A 17,628-nucleotide genomic window follows, 5' to 3' on the forward strand; every position below is an offset into this window, starting at 1 on the left:
TTTGTAATGTGGGTTGAACCAGTGGAAAAACGAAACTATGGTGATGGTGAGATATAGCTGAGGTATTTATGGTTTTATTGCATCCATAAACGTCGGAAATCTCAGTCAGTTTAAATTAAATGCAATGAGTGGAGTCTGAAAGGGGTCTCCTAACCATGAAAATAAGCCTAATATTAAACATGTTAAAATATACTTAAATTAAATATTAGGCCTACCCCTTATTTAAATATGGATTTAAAATCCATTGCCATCAATGCCAACTTCATGTAGGCCTACATTAAATGGCTGAACAGGTTTCGTGTAACGATGTTAAAGAAGTCCCTGATCCACTGAATGAATGAGGCCTTGCACCACAACTACTGCCTCTGACATGGATTGGATAACGGGTAGATAATCCGTCACAAATAACTGTTGGTCCAATTGCAATTTATCTGCCTTGTGGTTGTTGTTGTTGTTGTTGTTGTTGTTGTTGTTGTTTTTGTTTTAGATGCAGGCCACATGGAAGCAGTATTAAAGCTCATGTTCCAGTTAAGGGGTCCTAACGCTCGGGTGACGCAGGACTTAATGACCCATAATGAGGTGTTTGGAGCGCTATATCTTTAGCAGTCTTAACGTTTTACAACAGGAATATGAGTATCCTATATCCTTCAGTAATGCGTCTCGGGGTCCATTGCTGAGTTTTAGTTCTCATATTCCCACCAAAGCCTATTTTTCTAACAAAAGGTGGCGGTGGTTAAATAGCCCGGGCTGTTTTCTATACAGAGAGTGTCTGAAAGCACAAAACGGGCGCCGTTTATGAAAATTTACAACTTTGCCAAAGCAACTTTACGACGCGCTGGGCTCCGGGATTGGAGGAGCCGGGTCATGTGGCCCCCAGAATGGGAACTTATTTCCCATGAGGTTATATTGCAGCTGCTATTTTCAACTGCTCATTCGGTTATCGGTTGTAACGTTTTCTTGGCGCTTTCTTCATCTGACCATGCGTATTTTTCGTCGGTGTCAAATTAAATCCAACCCGACGGACATCCGCGTCTACGCGCTTTACGCGATGATGCCGCGCTGCGCCACCTTTCTCCTCCTGGAGCGATGCTACTGTGGCTAAATCCAGCTTTGTCCGGGAAAAAAGGGATCCAGAACACCCCATCCTGGAGGAATTATTCACCTGAAATTACATAAAAGCTCCAAACAATGTTGGATGTGCAGCAAAAGGAGGTGGAAGAGGACGGGTGGAGAGCAGAAGACATACTCCAGAGGGGCACCACCTCTCCAAGTGATGGATGATCAACAAAGGTAAGGGCACCGTGTTTCTCAGCCCGTTGCCAGCCATTAACACAACACTGCGCAGGACGTTAAAGCATGCCTGCTCCTGGTGTATTTAGTCAACTTGTCTTATCATGGGGTGAATGAAACTCGAGAATGTGATGATGGTAACACGAGTTTCGTCAGATTTGTACATTTGGACATTTGTCCGGCTGTCAGCAGCGCCTCGTTCTCCTATAGGCCGAAATGAAGGCCCGTCTCTCAAATACAAATAATTATCACAATAATTGATAAAAAAAAATAGTAGTAGAAATAGTCCAGATTTAACATGTTTTCATGGTGAATGTTAAGTTTATCGCCAGTTGTAATTAAACTAGGCCAAGCAAGGATGGTTTAAGCAGCGGACAAGCATCAAAGCCGGAATATCTCTCAGGTTTATGGAACATGCTGCTCCGTCTTATCTAGTAAACGTTTACCCCTTCAGAACAAAATGTATATGAGCTGTCTTACCCAAAATGTTGGAAACATGGCAAAAATACACCGCACTGAACCAGTAGGCCCGACAGCGGACCTATCGTCCATTGTCAGGTTTCCCCGGATGTGTGTGTGGGTGTGTGGGTGTAAATTGGGCTTTTTACACCATATTTCCATAAATATAAATAGTTTGAATGTGTTCAATACCTCCCAAAGGCATATTCGTGGCCCATTTGATTATAGCTGTCATATCTACGACTCCGGCCCGCTCAGAGGCTCGAATCTCATCCTCGAATTATGCGGTGCGTCGGAATAAACGCTCTTTCCAAACACAAATGGTGTCTGCAGCCCTTAACGTCTTCTTATGGCCTGTAGTGTATGGAGTCTTTGAATTTGGGAAGCTGTTAAGACAAGTGCGACCATGATTGGCAGTGTGGCCTTAAAATAGGATCAAATGTAGCCTATACTTTAATAATCCCGGCAGGGATATTAGGGATTTCCCTTATCTTATTTCTCTACAGTGTGGCCTGTGTGGTCATGAGACGCCCTCACGAAAAAGAATATAGCATCAGAAAAACATTGCACCAGCGATAACACTGTAAATAACCGCTTCGTGAATAGACTTTGAGGCCTACACAACGCCGTTAGCTTCAACCGGAGGTGCAATTAGCTACATAATATATGAATTGCTATTGTCTAGGCCATTTGATTTGAATAATATGATCCAAAAATATCCACCACACATAAGACAACAGCTATATTAATAATTATAACTATGATACAAATTATGATTATAATAATAATTGATATTATTATCAATATTATAATTATTATAATGATCTTAATGCCATGATGAGACAGTAGTGATGGAAGGGAAACCTTGATCTCTGAGACTCGTCGTGCTGCAGCCTTGTTCACCTTATTTACTTGTAGTCTTGTTGATCTATCTGCGGAGGCTAAGTGCGCATTTGTCCCGGTCAGACAAGCCATGGATTTTCGTCTCTCCGAATAGGCCTATTTAAACAAACATAGGGAAATTTTAGAGCAGCATTAGCCCAATGAATACAGATGACTTTATTTAGTGGACAGATTTCCAACAAATATGTGCGCGTGCCTGCATGCGCGTCTGTGAAAAGAACAAACGACAACAATCGAAACGTTTAGTGATGTGTTATATCTCTGGTATTTTGGAAATAATTAGGCTAATTGGTAATTCCTTGCGAACACACGAGTTTATCTATGTGCTTGCGCGCGAGAGTGAGAATGTTTGTTTGCGTGCGTGCGTGCGTGTGTGTGTGTGTGTGTGTGTGTGTGTGTGTGTGTGTGTTTGTGTGTGTGTGTGTGTGTGTGTGCGTGTGTTTATGTGTGCGTTCGTTTGTGTGTTATATATGTGTCAAGTGAACATGTTTGTCCGAAGTAGCAACATAAAAAACATTATTTGATTCCAAATATGAGATTTGCTCTAAACTTTATTTATTATAATATATTTTTATTTATTTGTGTTTGTTTGTGTGTGTGTGTGTGTGTGTGTGTGTGTGTGTGTGTGTGTGTGTGTGTGTGTGTGTGTGTGTGTGTGTGTGTGTGTGTGTGTGTGCGTACGCGCTTGCGTGCGTGCGTGCGTGTGGAAACACGGACAAGCACGAGCGCTTCATTCGATTCACTGGGGACCCTGGCGCGCAACAAGAGCCCCCCATGGGGGCAATACTGCAACCATAGAAGCCAGTGATTGGCCAGACGTTGATCAGATGGTAGAGATCCCCTCTGCATTCAGTCGTCCTTCGCAACCCCCTACAGCAAAAACCAAATCTCCGATAAAGTAATGGCAAAACCACTTGGACTATAAAAGACAACAAATCATATTCCTCCGGAGTATACGCGGTTGTCCATCCAATGAGTTCCTATTTTGTTAACTCAACTTTTCCCGTGTCTCTATCGGGCGGACAGGACTCTCTCCTGGGTCAGATACCGCTCTATTCGTCTGGATACACCGATCCTTTAAGACACTATTCCAATGCAGCCACTTATGGAGCGGCCAACATGCAGGACAAGGTGTATCCTACCGCCGCGTCCTACTACCAACAGAGCAGCGCCGCGGCCGCCGCCGCCCTCTACGGCCGCGCCAACGGCGGCGCGCCCTGCGACTTTAACACCGTCGGTACTTTCTACAAGGACAGTGAGGGCTCGTGCGCCTTCGCCAATCGGGAAGACCAGCCGCTGTTTGTAACTCAGGACCACCACCGCAAGACAGAGTGCCCGGAGCAGAGTGTCAGCATGAGCAGCAGCCTGGACGACAAGTCTTCCCTGATTTATCCCTGGATGCAAAGGATGAACGCCTGTTCCGCCGGTAAGTTCTCTCCTTTATTTGTTTATGTAACCTAGGATCTCGGATGTATAGGATGACTGTACTGTGATGGTGAGCATCCTTAGCCGTTCATTGATGCCACTATAGGAGCATGGCCGACTGTATGTGGCACACAGGTTATAACTCTACATTGATGGTAGTTAACATCCAGGGGGTTTGTGTTGAAGGCAACAGTCTCTTCCATCATGCCACGAATATCTTCTTCGTGCCCTGAAGTGCGTAGCCTGCCTCATCAGCACCACCAACACAACCGTGGCCTTTACGAGCCGAAGTGAAATACCATCCTCTAACAAAGTAACACATAGTCTAAAATGTTGTTGTTGTATTTTGATTTGAAGTTAAACCTAAAGCAAATGCCCAATAAATTTAAAAAAATCAGAATAAGACCAAATCAGAAATATATAAATTCTAAATCTGAATAAAGGAGACAGCCTTTGGGGCTCTCTCCTCACTCATCTAAATTTAGAATTGATATTTTTCTGTTTTGGTCTTATTAATTTTTGGTCAATCCGGTCACATTCAGAACTACTTTCTTTGTATGTTTATCGATGCCTGTACCACATCTTTCATTGACGTGATGCTTCACCTCCCGCAGGTACGTTTGGCAGCACGGGCCGAAGGGGCCGGCAGACCTACACGCGCTACCAGACCCTGGAGCTGGAGAAGGAGTTCCACTTCAACCGCTACCTCACGCGGCGGCGGCGCATCGAGATCTCGCACGCGCTGTGCCTCACGGAGCGCCAGATCAAGATCTGGTTCCAGAACCGCCGCATGAAGTGGAAGAAGGAGAACAAACTGCTCAATCCCGCCAAGCCCAGTGAGGAGGAGGAGGAGGAAGAGACGGAGAAAAACAAGCCCAGCTGAGGAAGGGCTGAAGCGCTGGCCCCGGGATGTGCACATCCCCCCCCCCCCCCCCGATTGGCTTACACACGGCCTACGAATAAATACAATTAATGTGAAGACGATGTATCATTTCTTTGTAGATATAGGCCTCAGTGTCGTGTATCATGGCGAATATGTTTGCAAAAAAAATCAACGTGTAGAATATTAGACCATATTTGAACCTTTTGCACGGTGATCTCTGTGTTAGACTGTCCTCCTTTGTTTGTGTTTGTGCTTAATCGTGTGCTTAGGAGACTATGCAACATGGCCAAATGTAAATAGATTTTTCAGTGTTTAGGGTTTGAAAATGTTGTGATCTCAATAGATCCTTTAAGTTGCTTCCAGCGTCCCTTAAAGCGGGTCTCTGGCCTGTGCTGTCCCTAGCCTTGTGCTGTTAGATGTTCTACGGTTGTTGTCCTGCTAGCCATAACGTTTTGTACATCAAACCTACATGCTATTTATTGATTTTCCACCTGTGTTACATGAGCATCCAGATATTGTGTGCAATATTTTGTTAGATATTTGTACATAGAAATAAAGGCTTTTGTGTTAAAAAAAGAAAATAATATTGGACATCTTTGGCGTCATTGCGACAAGACTCCTCCATACTGCACCTCACGGATCATTAAGACCTCATACTAAGACCAGCTATTACAATATGAAACTAAGATCTCATACGAAAATAGTTAAAGGCCTACGTTTCAAATAATAAAAAAAGAGAAAATGGAATAGAACTTGGCCTATAGGCCTTAATGAGCAAGATTCATTTATTTTTTTATCTAAACATATCAAAACATAATCCTCGATTGGTTTCCAATTGGCATATACACGCTCGTATCTCCAAGAGTTGTATTTCTTAACGTCAGATTGACGCACGTCGTCCCTTTGTGCGTGTGCGTCTCTCGGTAGGTTGTATAAATGATAAACGACCTCGCGGGCCTGACGCCGTCCTCCCGTGACGCGTCCCCGCTCGGCCAGGAGATGGCGCTCTCTACCTATGAGGCTCTCAGGGCGCGATGGGGAGGCACCATTGACTAGAGTCTAACGACCATCATTTCGTCATCATTTGTAACCATAGAGCATGAATTACCTCTTGAAGTCATCAGTGAGAATTTACGACTGGTCAACAAAGGCACGTGATTCCTGAACGCTCTCCCATATTTGGCCGCATACCTGGCAAAGTACAGTAGGGCTTCATTGCTATAATTCATGATTGCATCATAAATCGTGCAAGCACAGGATTATAGCGACAAAGATCTACAAATCGGGGCTTTAAAAACCAAGCAAATGAGCTCTTACTTTGTAAACTCGTTCTCAGGGCGCTATCCAAATGGCTCCGACTATCAGTTACTAAATTATGGGACTAACGGCGCTGTGAACGGTTCGTTCAGAGACCCTGGCACCATGCACTCTGGGTCTTTCGGCTACAACTACAATGGCATGGACCTAACCGTCAATCGCACCAACACGAGCAACCACTTCGGGGCGGTGGGAGAGGATACCCGCGGATTCGGTGGACAGGACGCACGGTACAGACAGCCCCACTGCTCCCTTTCCTCCCCCGAACCGGTGGCGTGCGCGGCGGCCAACCGCGAGCCTTTGGAACTAAAAAGCACCTCGCCTCCGTCTGACCGGAACGCGACCAACTCCTCGGCGGGCAACAACCTCAACAAAAGCAACAGTATCAACACTCATTTCGCAGAGATCGAGGACAGCGGCGTCCCCTCGGAGAGCGAGGAGGGCGCGCACACCAGCACTTCCAGCAGCACAGCGCCGAGAGCCCAGCAGCAGCACCAGGAGCCCAGCGCCACCTCCTCGAACCCGGCCTCAAACGATTGTCAAACGCCACAAATATTCCCCTGGATGAGGAAGCTGCACATAAGCCACGGTACATATACTTTTACTATTGTGTTGGGAAAAAGGGGGGTCACGCAGTCAATTGGGTTAAATGTCGTAAATCTTTGCAAGTGTTGCATCGCTTCACATCTGTAAGCTATAAAGAGCAGAAGAAAGGCAACATTCGTGATCTGGAAGTACAATAATGGGTCCGAGGTCAATCGAAATCGAAAAATATTAGAGGGTATAATTGCTTTGTAAAAATAATTGTGAATATGTGCAAAAATGTATAAAGGGCATTTTCCCCTCTAGACCCATTTAGTATTTGCGCTTGCAGTGTTGTTTTGGTCGGAGGTGCACGGCAATAGGCTGCAGGAATTACACTCAAAACGCTTTGTTGCCTTATAAGCACATTCCAGGTCGCCCTGGACTCACATTCAATCCTGTTGAAGAACCACGGTGCCATGACGTTAATAATAACATTGCTGTGTTGTTGTGAAGCCTGGGTCGTTGCTAATTGTGTGTGGCTTCTCTTATTAAATGTAGATATGACCGGACCCGATGGGAAAAGGGCCCGAACCGCGTACACCCGCTACCAGACGCTGGAGCTGGAGAAAGAGTTCCACTTCAATAGGTACCTGACCAGGCGGCGGAGGATAGAGATAGCTCACACACTGTGTCTCTCGGAACGACAGATCAAAATCTGGTTCCAGAACCGCAGGATGAAATGGAAGAAGGACAATAAGCTGAAAAGCATGAGCCTCGTGACGGGAGGGAGCGCTTTCCACAACTGAGTTTTCCCCCCTACAATAAACTCGGGAATAATATTTGGGCGTTTAGTGGGGAAGAAGAGAAAAAAAAAGGAAAAATGTCCATGAGTACTGTAAAAGCTATTAAAAGGAAAAAAGCGCAGCACCTTTCAGCATGCAATTGTAATTGACATAAAGTATTCCGTGGTGTTGACATACCATTTTAGTTTACTGTTGTTGTACTAGCTCTAGTTGTCTTTATTTGAATATATTGAGAGATGTAAATATTGCCGAGGGTTCTTGTTGTCCATGCTCTTTGCGTTCTGGAGGATTGCCATGCCGACTGAGTCTCTGTGTTGTGTCACTTCTCGGGTGAATTCAGTGTACAGTTGAAACATTTCAAATGCTGCTCTTCGTTTCTAACCCTGGTGTATAATGGGGCCATTCAAAGCGCTTTAGTCTAAGTTTTATTGCAATATCGATGATTATCTTGTGGCCAGTAAATACCTTTCATAAATAAGCCAATGTGTAGCTGTAGGATCATTTGTGCATCTGTTGTTTTAGGACTAATTATGAGAAATGTAAACGTTCAACCTGTCAATGTGATGCATTGTATTTGTGCAAAGGGTTATTCTGTGGATAGGCGGTGATGTGACATTTTCTTTCTTTGCCAATTTCGTATATTTAAGTGAACTCATAGCGCTTGAAATAAAGTTTCTCTTAAATGCTGTATATGTGTTGGAATACTCCATTATTCAGTAGACTAACATAAATATACCCACATTATTTCCGCTTTCATATGAATAACAGGAATCATTTTGGTAATTTCACTCAGGCTTGCAGGCCCGCATCGCTATTATTTTTTTTTCATTTTCAATGACAACCGACCAGAATTGTTAAGCCGTCAGACCGAATATGCAGAACTCAATATCAAGGGATACTTCTAAGCCACTGTCAGGCCACAACATAAAAGACAAACGGATTGTGAGCGTCAAAGAGAATACAAAAGGAAAATATTTTACATTTTAACTTACCTCCTCTAATTTGCACGCAACGCGTCTTTACTCTGCTGGTAAAATCCAACAGTTGCTAGCTTTACTGGTTGGCCGGGGCCTGCAGAGGAACACATGAACTTGGTAAAAAAATACTCGTTACCAAAGATTGTAAAGGCCTATATTACTTACAGACTCGGAAAAGTCACGTGAGGTCCATAAAGTTGGTTTTATGGTTTTGGGGAGTAGACAATATAATTCACAACCTTGAATGAAAGTGACGGTTTAACTGCATCGATGGGATTCGAAAGGCTGGACTGGGAAAGTGGTGTCCACTCAGGACAACTACGAGTAACTTCAACTAAAAAAAGCACGGCTCAGTTTGATTTGACTGCGCAATATTTCCATAAAGAAAATAATATGTAGCAATGTCGTTTTTATATTAGATGCCTGTTGGGCTGATCTCTTTTTATAGCTCTAAATATGTTTGGGTAAATAATAGTTTCACTAAATGTAATAAAGTTGAAAAGGCTATAATAGGCCTTTAAATATTTTTTTGGTTTAAAAGTTGTTGTTGTGTTGAGGGCATCATGGCTGTGCTGTTAATCGCTCGTGTCTATTTCCTGTTATAATTGTTAGAAATAAAATACTTCACAATCTCAAGTAGAGGTGAAGACGGCCAACGTTGGCTTTTAAAAAGTAAACCCGTTTCTTCGTCTTCCTTCACTAGAACAAACTCTATCGGCTCCATTGGGATCTCCACCGATCTGAGGTGTCAGTGAGGGGACAAAGGTGAACTCTGGGACACTTTCGGGTTGAACTCAGGCTTTAGTTAATTAAAATAGGGTCTAGGCCTATGGGCTATTGGCTAAATTCTTTGTGAACAATATGAACAATATGGAGCCCATTTATATAGGCCTATTTGATATCATTTCTGAATTTTAAAATACAAAACAAAAACAACAACAACAACAACCAAATAGCAGCCTCCCCTTCATGCCTTTGCTGTTATTTACAAAATAGTTGCCCCTGAAAGTAAATCTAGTAGTGTGCTATGGGGTCCAAATATTTCACATGTTCATAACTATTAAGTGGCAATTTAACCAGCGTAATGAGTATTGCATATTGATAGGGGTAATCAGTACCCGGATCTCATGAATTATTCATAGGGAAGGGATCATCGCGAGGTCAGGAGACGATAGACTACCACTGCTGGTGCGTCCCCCAGCAGGCCGCGCTCCAATGCCCTCTCTCTCTCTCTCTCTCTCTCTCTCTCTCTCTCTCTCTCTCTCTCTCTCTCTCTCTCTCTCTCTCTCTCTCTCTCTCTCTCTCTCTCTCTCTCTCTCTCTCTCTCCCTCTCTCTCTCTCTCTCCCTCTCTCTCTCTCTCTCCGTCTCTCTCTCTCTCTCTCTCTCTCCCTCTCCCTCTCCCTCTCTCTCTCCCTCCCTCTCTCCCCCTCTCCCTAATGTCAGACACTGCACTGTCATCTCCAAGAACATGATGTGAAAACATACAGGGATCATTTACGATTTGTTGAAGTCCAAGGGAAGCGGGTGCCAATGAATGAAAATAAAAAAACGGATACAACGCATTTTAATATATTCAAAGACTTTTTTTCATCCGGAATGTAAATTTGGATTGTAATCATGTAAATATTTCCTGTTAGTTTAAATAAATGAAAGGCTTCATGTTGTACTAGTTTGCTCAAAGACACACGTATTTGTGCCCAGTTATCCCCCAATTATTTTAATTTACAATATTAAAATGATAAACAATTGATGCTCCATCGTAGCGTATTACATCAATAATTACTTTAAGAAGAAACCCGCAGCCCACCGCAGCCAGGCGCGAGGACCTGACACACACTGAGCGCTGTAACGCGCCTCGACGCCACCAGAGCGCGCCTCAGACCGAGCCTGAGTTTGATGGATGGTTTTCTCCACGTCTGGGCTCACTTGGGGCTCGTAGGTTATTGCAGAACATAGAGGAATCGTGCCTGTTCGAAGACTGTAAATATATTTGCTCAAAGAAGTGGGCGTAATATAATCCTATACCAACGACACAATTAAATCCTCAGGATGCTCTTTCGGTAAGGCCTTACGCCTATGTATTTAATTTACATTTATACTGAAAAAGGTTAAATCCAATACAGCTGGGTAATAAACTCGTACCAAAACATTCGAACACTATTAGTGTTGTGTAGTGGCATTTAGGCCTATACCTTTGTCGACGTTAACTATTGGCCAACAGTCCCACTGAGTCAGAACCCATAATATTACGAACAAGAAATTGTCTTGGAAAGTGTGGGATTGCTGAACAATACGGATCATCTGTCATCTATATATACCCTGTAGATCCGAATTTGTGTTATAAACGCAGTCACAAATTCGCTTCTTGGGGACTATGTAGTTGATGACACTTCGCCACGAAAACCCAATTGAAGACTGCAAAGAAGGCTTTGTGTCGTGGAGAATTGACCGAGCGGGTGAATAAAAACGGCATGTATCAGCAGACAATAACCAAAACATACTCAAAATACCGTTATTGTTGTCTGTTTTTAAATTAAAATCATACGCTCTTTTACGATAACTGCTGCAGAAGAGAATATGCCTTCATAAAAATAGGTCTACATTGTGTACAATTTGTGGTGGGACGAGTTCACACGACGTGCTGTGACAGTGCCCTGCAGGATAAGTTTCGGTAATGGCCAACTATGCATTGTTCATGGTGTCAGTTGTCACGCCCTTCGTAACCTTTTGTTGATCAGCCTTATGGCTTTATGGTCGACTGCGAGGACTTTGATTGAAGAAGCTTATTTTTTCAGTGTGGTACGTGTGGATATGAATAATATATGTAAAACCATATGTAGGCCTATTGCTTTATCACAAATTTGAACAAAATATTTGTCTATCTGTGTCTGATGCCATACTACTTTAAAACATAGGATATGGTTAGCTGGTAGTGTAAGAGGAAATAAGTATGTTGTTTCTTCTTTCAATACACATCTTGGCCTAACATCGTTTTTTTCCTTTTGTTAGCTTTTCAATAATATGTAAGAGCCAACAGATTTTGCACATCTATATGGACGACGCGATTTCTCCCGTCGTATGTGATTTAACGAGGGGCTCCAATTAATTAATTCAATTGTCCACCGTGGGCCTCCTCCACAGCCCCAGCCCCCAGACTGCCCGGGCTGGACGGAGTGACGCTACGGTGACGACCACAGAGGAGCGGTGGCTGGCTGCGCATGGCAACTGGAGAGCAGCCCTTCTATTGATCAGGTGGATGCAGTGCATCTCTCAATCTTCCAGGAAAGCAAGACGCCACTTTGCCACGAAAACGTAATTTTTTTGTTGGCTTTTTTCTATGTATATAAACCAAACCAAGCCAGGCCTATTCTGTCTATTTCAAAACATATATTTTTTTTTTAGAGAGTAAAAAAAAGTGAGAGGGCTATGGGCCTCTCCCCGGTCGACACAATGTATATCAGTTTCTACTCTACAATATATGGGTAGCATAGTTATTTGTCCTTTGCAAGACAGATCGATCAGCAAATCTAAATTTCTTTAGCATGGCTCAAAGATCAAAGCTACTTGTCTTTGGGTCTCCTCGTGTCAATTTAGTTAAATATTACTTATACCAACTAATCAATGGAATTGAGTAGCCCCAATTGAAAGATGAACATGAGCGATCAAAGGCCCGTATCGATCCACTGCAGCAATCAGGCGACATTCTGATCACATAAAGCTAGCCTAATTATAACCACTACAATGGACCCAGATCTCAATTTGCCTCGATTGCTGATTCAAAGTATAGGGCTAATATGGATTAGGCCAACCGATTTAAAAAGTGCTGCAACGAAAAAAAAACCAGTTAGTTTATATTCCACACAATCCAAAGTCGCATTTGATTTAACACAGGCCTAGAGAGGATAGCCCCCGAATATTGAGGTGGTGTGGACCTGGTAGCTTGATGTAATATAATGGTAAGCTTTGTATTGGTCCAAGACTGCAGCCATGTTGGAATTCACGGGGATATTGAATATTGGATGCTTCATATCAATTCATCGTTCAGGCAAGCTATTTCAGGCTATTGATGTTCAGGAAAGGCTTATTTTTACTTCAAGTAGGCTAAGTCTAAAAATCTTTAGCCCCGAGCAATAGGCCTATACATTATAGGATAAAAATCCTGTCACAATTTCTGCAAGAAAAACGTCACCTGTATATTTATAATTATGTTGTGATAAAATCTCATAACGAAACATGACAGTGCTTGCCAACAACGTCAGATGCACGCATTTCTGTCTCGATTAGGGCCTATATTCTAGCCTATTTCCGTAATTCCGGTTCAATCCATATCAAAGAACATGAAAACGTTCATTTAAAACAATAGCTCCCTCACATCATAATTGCAATGAGAGCAAGTGTGCATAATCAGCAGAAAGGGTTTCCCCCAGCTGTGTGAGGGGTGTCTGGGCGGGCGGCTGCACGGCGAAGAGAGGGGTCCATTCTGTGCTCCGACCACTGCATGTTGGAGCTGCCGCGACACATCCGAAGAGCCGATGCAAAAAGGGACTGGAATTACTATTACTATTATCTGGTCCGTTTTCTCGTGCAAGGAGTCATAGGCGATTGTTTCAGATGTGATTTTTTTTTTGTGCAAAATTAATGTCACGCGCTGCAGCGGGCCTACACCCTTCCAAGGTAAGCATGGCTCGATTGGAAATGCGTGGTATTGTGCTGGGGAACGGGCTATGTGTCTTTATGATTTACGAGCCTGACTCCGGCGCGCGGTTCAACCAGAGTTCATAAAGCTGCATGCCTCCGTATTCATTTTGCATTCGTTTTCCCCTCTCTCTTACCCTCTCTCACTCTCTCCCTCTCTCTCGCTTTCTCTCCCTCTCTATCTCTCTCGTGTACTTTGGAAACCGGAATGGAAATGAATCGAATTGCTCATTTGAATTTCGTATCATTCTGGAATAAAAGATGGACATGAATATTCCATACCAGTGCATTGGTATCGCACTGGTGGGCTATAGCCTATGTGTACATTTCAATATTTATGGTGCTATATTTAATGTATGTTTTCCTGCCGCAAATATCAATCATTTGTTGGGTGTTTGTAGACGTTAATAGGTCTTTAGTTTCATGTTATTGTGTTGTACGCATAATATATATTTAATAGAGCCTACAATATTCACTCGTTTACGGATGGGTATCAGGAAAAAGTGTCTGATTTAATAAAAAATGTTTGTAGCCTACATTTAGCCAAAAAAACGATCCCCCTTGAACAGAATGCATTAAGGAGGCGTGGAATCGGAGGGCTTTAACACCAAACTCACTGAGCTCATGTGACTGAAGGCGATGCTTGCTATTCATGTCAACATACTATTGAGTTGATAAGATGGATCATGGGGTCTCCTCCCTGTTTTGGTCTTTTTTTCTATATATTCTCCCAGGCCAGCGACGAAGCGGTCTTTGGAAACCCATGTTCAGTCGGGGGGTCACTGCCCTGGTACACGTCTCATGGAAATGCAGAACGCTGCCTACAACAACAGCGTCCAGCTCAACCTATGCCGGTTCCAGGAGGCTGGGGATCGTGTCCGTGGAAGTCCACAGCCTCCACCGGGACCCAGGTACCAGACGCTGGTGCACGCTCGGGCCAACAGTCAAAGCACACTGAGATCATGTGGCAACAAATCACATCTGCTTCATCGAAGGGCAAATCAGCAGAACACCATCTCCAAAAAGATCTTCCCCTGGATGAAAGAGTCCAGGCCATCAGCCCAGAATCTCAATAAAATAAACGCAGGTATTTGGATATATTGTGGTTAAATGAAACTCAGCAATTATTACAAGCAGTAGTATTCTTTATTGATAGCATTGAGTAGTATACGCATTCTATTGTAAAGAAAATGCGCTGTATTTTATTCCCCGCATGTTCAAACGGTCTGGTTTAATCAGGCCATCCCATTAATAACCTTAAATCATGGTCCTGTTTGTATGTATTTACCCTGACAGACAGCTCGGAGGACGACAAACGTCTAAACTCGACCGCTGCTTCCAAGAGGGCGCGTACCGCGTACACGAGCGCGCAGCTAGTGGAGCTGGAGAAGGAGTTCCACTTCAGCCGTTACCTGTGCCGCGCGCGGCGCCTGGAGATGGCCGGTTTGCTGCATCTCCAAGAGAGACAAATCAAGATATGGTTTCAAAACAGGAGGATGAAGCAGAAAAGGGATGACAAATTCCGAGGCATTGAAGGCCCTCCGTCCCCGGGCAGCCCTTCCACTCTGTCCACTTTAGGCTATGTCCATCTGGCCAGTGAATACGAGACCGCATCCCCCCCACTGAAGACACAACAACAGCAGCAGCGAAACCAAGCACACACTTTGTCCACCGAGATCCCAAACTTGTCCAAAACACAGTTACTAGTGCAGCATGGATATTCGATTGCGGACTGTAATTCTCTAGGTCTGCAGAATAATTTCACTAACGACTCCAAGTTTGATTTACACTATGGTGCAATGTGCAACACGCCAAAAACATCAATCCCAGATCAAGGAGTAAATGACCCGAACGCGTCGTTTTTCTCAGAGAGTCACAATTCGCAGCAGAGAATCCTGCAGGCTCCCAAACTGTCCCATCTGTAGTGGGATAGATGTGGAATAATTAGGCCTAGTCGTTACCTTGACCCAGCTTTGCTTTTTAAATCATTCCACGAGGCTAATTAATTGTGATAAAATCCTCATTCAACGTCTTAAAAAAGGGGACAACATTGATAGCCTATATAGACTAATGTTGAATGGGTAGCCGTTGTCGGCCTAATTCAGGGAATTGTCCTGCTCAAGTGTAACGAGTTGGAGGGACCTGGTGGAAAACATTTCCAGAGGTCGAGTTTTTATTTGCCCATGTGCAGCTATAGCAAGCAATTTAATATGATTTATTACCATATGTATTTATGGATTTTATTGTTCAATACCTCTAATTTGGTGTCATTATTTTTTTTATTAGAACTAGGCCTATTTAAAACAATCGCTCGTTTATAGGGTATTTGCTAAAGTGTGCACCTTAATTGCTTTAAATAATGTGTTTAACCAGGGATTTCACAGTACTTTATAGGCTATACCTATTCAATTATAGCTCCAATAACGCGTGCGGATGAGCAGCAGTCCGGGCATACTGAGATGGAAACGCTATATATTATTTGGCATATAGGCCTATGTAGCCGGTGAACTCGTTAATGCTGTCCGTCGATGTTTAGGCCTACTAGGTCATATAAACGTAATTTAGACTTCTCTCCTGGACCCCAACACGCCATGCTCTTGAATGTTTCTTTGTTCTTGTATGGGCATATTGGGTAGCAGGGCATGTCAATCTCACACAACAGCAAATGATGGATCACTGAATTAATTGAGCAGCGAGAAGAGTATTTCAATTAGGCCTCCGTGTTGGCCAATGTGTCGAAAAGGCTTCAGAATTAGACTGCAGAAAATAGTTACCACCTAGTTGGGCTTCCGTATTTTCGATACATCTTTAGATAGATACAATTGCCTGTAGGCTACGGGTTTGTTTTTATACGAGGTCTAAGCCGCAGGAAACACACTGGTATAAAAAAGAGGCTTCATATTTTGGTTCAAATAATAATTATAGCCTTTAAGAAAAAGTAGATATAGATCTTAAATGTCTTCAGTAGGCCATAGCCTTTACCCTTCTGTAGGCCTATAACTCTAAACTTTAATTAAATTACTTAGGCCTATGCCTAGGCCTACCCCACATTAGACTTTATTCACCTCCTTGTTGATATTTATATTAGTTGTGTTTCCATCTACAAATGAAACCCTGTAGCCTGAAAAATGTGTTTGATGTTTATATTCTTATCAGATGGAGGGAGGCCTCTGATTGAAGCGTTTGTCATGTAAATGCTAGGGCGCGTGATGGACGACCCTGTAGACCTGACAGAGCGTCGTAGCTCCTCTGCCATTGGCGGTCAGCTGCTCACGTGGTCTGTCAAGAAGGTGATATGAGGGTGGAAGGCCGTTTTACAGCTTTGACATACTACCTAGAGGTTAGCGCCGGGCAGCGACAATTAATGACTGCCTGGTCCCCCATAAACTCTCGCCGCTGATAACAACAGGGCCCTACAATGAACTCGTACTTAGAATACCCCGTCTGCAACCGAGGAACCAACATTTTCAACACCAAGGCCGGATACCACAACCTGAACCATGGATATATGTCGTCGCTGTCCCCGGGTCAATGCGCAACAAGTGATGGCTACGGAGGCGAAGGCCGGCTGGTGGGTGCCAGCAGCGCAGCTTGTCCAACCCACCAGAACCCCGGCCACCCTCTCCACCACCACCATGTCAACTTGGACCTCCAGTTTCCGTCCCCAGGGACCGCCACGGTGTACGGGGCGCAGGTCGGGCCGCCCATGGACTACGGGCACCACCAGTATGGCCTCGGCCACGAGCAGGAGCGAATGTTTCTGACTGCATCCCCCGGATCTAACATGGCGCCCTACGGGGAAGGCTGCGGGCCAGCAGGCCAGTATCTGCACTTCAGCAGCGGGGATCAGAGGCCTCACGAACCTATTGAGAGTGTTTACTCGAGGCTACCGTCCCAAACCAAGGAGAGAGACCCCGACCACGGCGAGCAAACGTCTAAAACCTTCGACTGGATGAAGGTGAAGCGGAATCCCCCTAAAACAGGTTGGTTCAATGATTTAGCTGTGAGGTTTAAACGAAGATGTCTCAAAATAAAGTCAATGGCCTACGTGATGTTTGAGCCTAAGTTTCCAGCGGTCAAAGCAACTAATCAACTAATCAAAATGTACTTTATTTCACTCCGTCATCCTCTCATGTCCCATCGTCAACAACATATCCCCCCTCCCCCCATAAGTTTCTCCCGTCATCCATTCATGTATGCATCCATTCGTCCGCAGCTATCCTGAGTGACTACGGGGTCCCCGGCCAGATGCAGAACGTCATCCGCACCAACTTCTCCACCAAGCAGCTCACGGAGCTGGAGAAGGAGTTCCACTTCAACAAGTACCTGACCCGGGCACGGCGCGTGGAG

General features: G+C 44.1%; 4 protein-coding genes across 6 annotated transcripts in view; all 4 read left to right on the forward strand.

Annotated features, from left to right (window-relative positions):
* The first annotated feature begins 865 nt into the window (after nt 1-865).
* On the forward strand, nt 866-15,206 carry LOC132446183 (homeobox protein Hox-B3a-like). Of its 3 annotated transcripts, XM_060036338.1 has the most exons (4): nt 10,916-11,039; nt 11,725-11,895; nt 14,013-14,365; nt 14,575-15,206. In XM_060036338.1, the coding sequence occupies exons 2-4, from the start codon at nt 11,840-11,842 to the stop codon at nt 15,201-15,203; spliced, it is 1,038 nt and encodes a 345-aa protein (XP_059892321.1). In that variant the 5' UTR covers nt 10,916-11,039; nt 11,725-11,839; the 3' UTR covers nt 15,204-15,206. The 3 variants fall into 3 exon arrangements, with proteins under 3 accessions (XP_059892320.1, XP_059892321.1, XP_059892322.1); XM_060036337.1 differs by lacking the exons at nt 10,916-11,039; nt 11,725-11,895 and adding an exon at nt 866-1,290; XM_060036339.1 differs by lacking the exons at nt 10,916-11,039; nt 11,725-11,895 and adding an exon at nt 11,937-13,257.
* hoxb6b (homeobox B6b) lies at nt 1,301-5,551 on the forward strand. Its single transcript, XM_060036342.1, has 2 exons — nt 1,301-4,078; nt 4,692-5,551. Exons 1-2 carry the CDS (start codon nt 3,625-3,627, stop codon nt 4,958-4,960), a joined length of 723 nt encoding a protein of 240 aa, XP_059892325.1. The 5' UTR covers nt 1,301-3,624; the 3' UTR covers nt 4,961-5,551.
* Nucleotides 6,031-8,293, forward strand: hoxb5b (homeobox B5b). The gene is made up of 2 exons (XM_060036341.1): nt 6,031-6,866; nt 7,361-8,293. The coding sequence occupies exons 1-2, from the start codon at nt 6,266-6,268 to the stop codon at nt 7,606-7,608; spliced, it is 849 nt and encodes a 282-aa protein (XP_059892324.1). The 5' UTR covers nt 6,031-6,265; the 3' UTR covers nt 7,609-8,293.
* Nucleotides 15,207-15,229: 23 nt separating the features above from the next.
* Nucleotides 15,230-17,628, forward strand: part of hoxb1b (homeobox B1b) — a 3,023-nt gene continuing 624 nt past the window's right edge. Inside the window, exons 1-2 of the mRNA XM_060036340.1 lie at nt 15,230-17,261; nt 17,495-17,628. The exon at nt 17,495-17,628 is cut by the window's right edge and continues 624 nt beyond it. Coding sequence (XP_059892323.1) covers nt 16,697-17,261; nt 17,495-17,628 — 699 coding nt within the window. The 5' untranslated portion in view covers nt 15,230-16,696. The remainder of the gene's footprint in view (nt 17,262-17,494) is intronic.

This window comes from Gadus macrocephalus, chromosome 18 (genome assembly GCF_031168955.1).
Source record: "Gadus macrocephalus chromosome 18, ASM3116895v1".
Classification (NCBI taxonomy): domain Eukaryota; kingdom Metazoa; phylum Chordata; class Actinopteri; order Gadiformes; family Gadidae; genus Gadus; species Gadus macrocephalus.